The sequence below is a fragment of the Microcaecilia unicolor genome, chromosome 10 (assembly GCF_901765095.1).
Source record: "Microcaecilia unicolor chromosome 10, aMicUni1.1, whole genome shotgun sequence".
NCBI classification, from domain to species: Eukaryota; Metazoa; Chordata; class Amphibia; order Gymnophiona; family Siphonopidae; genus Microcaecilia; species Microcaecilia unicolor.
In genome coordinates, this window is record NC_044040.1 from 218,553,561 (window position 1) to 218,559,560 (window position 6,000).

At 43.1% G+C, this 6,000-nt stretch overlaps 1 protein-coding gene across 1 annotated transcript in view; it reads left to right on the forward strand.

Annotated features, from left to right (window-relative positions):
- LOC115478693 (cytochrome P450 2J5-like) overlaps nt 1–4,628 on the forward strand; it is a 29,493-nt gene extending 24,865 nt beyond the window's left edge. The window contains exons 8-9 of the mRNA XM_030216214.1: nt 4,011–4,152; nt 4,234–4,628. Of these exons, the coding sequence (XP_030072074.1) occupies nt 4,011–4,152; nt 4,234–4,412 (321 nt within the window). The 3' untranslated portion in view covers nt 4,413–4,628. The remainder of the gene's footprint in view (nt 1–4,010; nt 4,153–4,233) is intronic.
- Nucleotides 4,629–6,000: the final 1,372 nt, after the last annotated feature.

The following is a 6,000-nucleotide window of genomic DNA, read 5'->3' on the forward strand; positions in this document are numbered from 1 at the left end:
GCCAGCTTTCTTTTTTCCATTATTGGGCGAGGACGCCCATCTCTTAACCACACCCCCGTCCCGCCTTCGCTACCATGCCGACATGCCCCCTAGAACTTTCGCCAGCCTTGCGACGGAACGCAGTTGAAGCCGCCCAAAATGGACTTTTGATTATGCCGATTTGGCCGGATTCAGGAGATCACCGGCCATCTCCGATTTGTGTCGGAAGATGGGCGGCGATCTCTTTCAAAAATCAGCTGGATTGTGTATCTGGATTTTCAGAAGGTGTTTGACAAAGTACCTCATGAAAGACTCCAGAGGAAATTGGAGAGTCATCGGATAGGAGGTAGTGTTCTATTGTGGATTAAAAACTGGTTAAAAGATAGAAAACAGAGAGTAGGGTTAAATGGTCAGTATTCTCAATGGAGAAGGGTAGTTAGTGGGGTTCCCCAGGGGTCTGTGCTGGGACTGCTGCTTTTTAACATATTTATAAATGACCTAGAGATGGGAGTAACTAGTGAGGTAATTAAATTTCCTGATGACACAAAGTTATTCAAAGTCGTTAAATCGCGGGAGGATTGTGAACAATTACAAGAGGACCTTACAAGATTGGGAGACTGGGCGTCTAAATGGCAGATGACGTTTAATGTGAACAAGTGCAAAGTGATGCATATAGGAGAGAGGAACCCAAATTATAGTTATGTCATGCAAGGTTCCACGTTAGGAGTCACGGACCAAGAAAGGGATCTAGGTGTCATCGTTGATGATACGTTGAAACCTTCTGCTCAGTGTGCTGCGAAAGCAAATAGAATGTTAGGTATTATTAGGAAAGGAATGGAAAACAAAAATGAGGATGTTATAATGCCTTTGTATCGCTCCATGGTGTGACCACACCTCGAATATTGTGTTCAATTCTGGTCGCCGCATCTCAAAAAAGATATAGTGAAATTAGAAAAGGTGCAGAGAAGGGCGGCGAAAATGCTAAAGGGGATGGGACGACTTCCCTATGAGGAAAGGCTAAAGTGACTAGGGCTCTTCAGCTTGGAGAAAAGGCGGCTGAGGGAAATGTGATAGAGGTCTATAAAATAATGGAGTTGAATGGGTAGATGTGAAGCGTCTGTTTACGCTTTCCAAAAATACTAGGACTAGGGGGCATGCAATGAAGCTACAATGTAGTAAATTTAAAACAAATTAGAGAAAATTTTTCTTCACTCAACCTGTAATTGAGCTCTGGAATTCGTTGCCAGAGAATGTGGTAGGGGCGGTTAGCTTAGCGGAGTTTAAAAAAAGGTTTCCTAAAGGAAAAGTTCATAGACCATTATTAAATGGACTTGGGAAAATCCACTATTTCTGGGATAAGCAGTATAAAATGTTTTGTACTTTTTTTGGGATCTTGCCAGGTATTTGTGACCTGGATTGGTCACTGTTGGAAACAGGATGCTGTGGGATTTGAACTGGCCATCTCTGGATTGCAAGACCAGTGCTCTAACCACTAGGCCACTCCTCCACAAATGAACATGGTTTAATGGGACAGAGTCAGCATGATTTCAGCCAAGGGAAGTCTTGCCTCACCAATTTGCTTAATTTCTTTGAAGGTGTGAATAAACATACAGATTTAGCCGGTTTATCTAGTGTACCTGGATTTTCAGAAAGCTTTTGCAAAAGTTCCTCATGAGAGACTCCTGAGAAAATGAAAAAGTCATGGGATAGGCGGCAATGTCCTTCTGTGGATTAGGAATTGGTTATTAGACAGAAAACAGAGGATAGGGTTAAATGGTGTTGAGAATTGAGGGGTCCCGAGCCCCCCCAAGAAGGCTAGAGTGACCTTAATCTGACTCCATCTCTAAATAACACTAGTACTGGGGTAATCAAGGAGTTATTGCCTCTAAGGGAGACGTTAGGTCTAAGGAAAAGATACCAGCCTTATGACAAACTGGATTTAGATTACAAGTTATACAATGCATTTATACTTACAGCCTTTGATCATTAAGTGAAGCCCACAAATCATCATTTGGAATGAGGAGTTTATTTGCCAAGGTATAAGTCAAATCAGTGATTGACAACAGGCATGTACAATCAATTAATTATAGGAATATAATGAGTTGCAAACAGGTGTTAATTATTTGCTAATCTTTTATAATTTCTTTTACCAATTCGAGGTTTTACAAGGGAAAGCAATTAGGTAATTTGCCAATTCTGCTGGACACATTGGTTTCCCTTGGAGAGAGAGTGCCAACCCTTTTCTCTCTCTAACTCAAACCAGGAAATACCCGGATTTTTATAGGTGCCCTCAGGATATGGGTAATATGACAGTAGATATACCTGATTGGATCTATGCTAATGTCATGGTTGCCACTGATTGGCTCCTGCTAATGAGTAGCTTCTATCTTGCTACGCCTTTCCTTTCTCACACCAGCTGACCACAATCCTGCTCACAGGAAAGTCTCCCTCCTCTCTTGGACAGCTAGTTCCCTATTTTCTATGCACCTGGCATGACTCACTCATTGCTCAACTTGTTTTTCTAACTTACATTAGAGAAAATTCCACTTTGTAACAGATACGGGCTTCCATTTTGTGTTGAAATCCTCCATTTTGTTTCCATATCTATTTACCTAACTTTTAGGCCTCAATCCGGGCTATAAACTAGGCCATACTTTTCCAGTAAGCTCCCAGTTATGTCAGCCATCAGATTTCTGACTCAGCCAAGGTCTGTAATGGCCTGAGCTCTATGACTGAGCCCACCACCATTCCAGTGGGGGGGGGGGGGGGGGGGGGGGGGTCTCTGGCTGTACCATAATTATACAATGGCCATTTTTCTCAATGGAGGAGGGTGAATAGTGGAGTGCTGCAGGGATCTGTACTGGGATTGGTGCTATTTAACATGTTTATAAATGATCTGGAAACCGGAACAACGAGTGAGGTGATTTAAATTTGCAGATGACACAAAACTAGGCAAGGTTGTCTAACCATGTTATATACAGGTCTAGGGCAATGGAGGGTTAAATGGCTTCCCAGAATCACAGGTGGCTGTAGTGGGAGTTGAACCTGGTTCCCCAGGCCACTGCACTGGCCATTGGGCTACTCCTCCCCTCTATGAGGTGCCCCTTTTGGAACTGCCCTCCCTATATACTATATAGGGCTTGTGTGGTGGCCTCATAGTATTAATTTAAACAGAGGCATAATAAAAGTTAATGAAAACTATCAAAGCAGTGTACAAATAAATCAAGCTACCCCCAACCTCCTTCTTTCCAATAAAACATTAAGGATCCCTTCCCCTCATATCCATCCAACCATATCCTACAGATCCCACCTAACATACCCAAATGTTACCATCCCGTAAACATACCATATTATTCCCGAAATTTGAATTTACCTCACACTTAATCATTGGTGAGTTCACGGTGAATTGAATTTTATTTTATTTATTGCATTTGTATCCCACCTTTTCCCACCTATTTGTAGGTTCAAAGTGGCTTACAGAGTGTGGTTATGACATCATCATTCCGTGTTAATAGGTACATTTCTTATAGTTTGAATGCTGGTAAGAGAAAATAAGCATAGTCGTTTCATGATGACAAGTACCATTCTTGCTGTTTGAAGATTGGGTAGGGGAGGATAGACAGGAAGTGTTAGGTAAGTTAGAGGTGAGCTGTGGTAATTGTGTGTACTGTAGGTATTTTCCTGTCCCCAGAGGACTTAAAAAGTAATTCTGTGCCAGAGGGTTAAATGACTTGCTCAAGATGATAAGGGAAGGGTAATGTATTTGATACCCTGCTTTTCTAGGGTACAACCAAAGTGATTTATGTATTATATACAAGTACTGTAGGGAGATTTGAACCCCATTCTCTCTGGCTCTGCTGCTCCATTCCATACTGTAATGCATGTTGGGTGTGGGATTAGTTCACAGAGAGGTGTGAGTAAACCAAAATTACCATCTATTATTAGAAAGGGTGGATCCTGAGGTTTAATTTATTCATCAAATTCTGCATTCTCATTTCCATCATTAAATCTGAGGAAATCTTTCCTTGCAGGGCACAATCGTTCTTGCAAATGTATCCTCTGTCCTGTACGATCCCGAGCACTGGAAGACCCCTCGACAGTTCAACCCCAACCATTTCCTGGATGAGGAAGGGACCTTTATGAACAATAAGGCATTCCTACCATTCTCTGCAGGTAACGCAGTCAGATGGTGCTGTTCTAATCCCTTTACCTCTCTGACGAGAATATAACCCCGGTCTTGTATTCCTCTCGCAGGGCATCGTGTGTGTCTGGGAGAACAACAGGCACGGACAGAGCTGTTCATCTTCTTTACCAACCTGCTCCGGGCGTTCACATTCCAGCTGCCAGACGGAGTGACAGAAGTCAAAATGGATTCTATTTATGGGACTGTGGTACATCCACATCCGTATAAAATCTGTGCCATCCCACGCTAGACTGTAGTTCACCCCAGAGCACAAGATTTCACCATCTATAAGCTTTATGCCTTCTCACTGTCCTTTTTGCAGGACCAGAGTCTATTAGCATCCTGTCCAATAAGAGGCTTTTAGAACAAGTATGAGCACACCGAGCACACTTTTAACAGAATTCAAACATGCATGGGATAAACATAAAGGAATCTTGTTAAGAAGGAATGGATCCTCAGAAGCTTAGCGGAGATTGGGTGGCAGAGCCGGTGGTGGGAGGCGGGGCTAGTGCTGGGCAGACTTCTACGGTCTGTGCCCTGAAAATGGCAGATACAAATCAAGGTCAGGTATACACATAAAGTAGCACATATTATTATTATTATTATTTATTGCATTTGTATCCCTCATTTTCCCACCTTTTTGCGGGTTCAAAGTGGCTTACAATACATTATGAATAATGGAAATTACATTTTGTTCCAATTCGGTTATGGATTACATTGTGAAGAGTTATACAAAACAAATCAAATCAAATCAAAGTATCTTTAAGGAATATATCAATGGAAAAGAATATAGAAACATTGAAAGGAAAACAACGAAAAACTAGAGATTCTGAGGACAATATATAGCATATAAACAACGGATAGCCTATGGTATACATCATCTTTGGTTAAAGGTATGAGTGTGGTGTGATTTCAGGATTGAGAATTCTTAGGTGGATGTGTTGATGTATAACGGAGCAGTGAGTGTGGATCTTGTTTATCTTGTTGGGCAGACTGGATGGACCATGCAGGTCTTTTTCTGCCGTCATCTACTATGTTACTATCCAGCTCATTTTCGAAAGTGATCGCCGGCCATCTTCTGACATAAATCGGGAGATGGCCGGTGATCTCTCAAAAGTGGCGAAATCGGTATAATCGAAAGCTGCTTTTCTGACACCATCACCGCTTTCCCTTTGCTGAGCCGGCGAAAATTCAAAGGGGTGTGTCGGCGGCGTAGTGAAGGTGGGACATGGGTGGGCATGGGCATGGCTACCAAATGGCCGGCTTCAGCACATAATGGAAAAAACAAAAGCGGCGTTAATGAGTATTTCGCCGCTTTTACTTGGTCCTTTTATTTTCACGACCAAGCCTCAAAAATTTGCTCCAACTCACCAGATGACCACCGGAGGGAATGGGGGATGACCTCCCCGTACTCCCCCAGTGGTCACCAAACCCCTCCCACACTAAAAAAATTAAAATAAAAACCTTTTTGCCAGCCTGTATGCCAGCCTTAAATGTCATACCCAGCTCCCTGACAGCAGTATGCAGGTCCCTGGAACAGTTTTTGTTGGTTGCAGTGGACTTCAGGCAGGCAGACCCAGGCCCATCCCCCCCTCACCTGTTACACTTGTAGTGGTAAGTGTTGAGCCCTCCAAACCCCCCCAAAACCCACTCTACCCGAATGTAGGTGCCTCCCTTCACCCATAAGGGCTATGGTAGTGGTGTAGAGTTGTGGGGAGTGGGTTTTAGGGGGGATTTGGGGGGCTCAGCACCTGGGAGCTATTTGTATATATATTTTTTAATTTTTAGAAGTACCCCCTAGGGTGCCCGGTTGGTGTTCTGGCATGTCAGGGGGACCA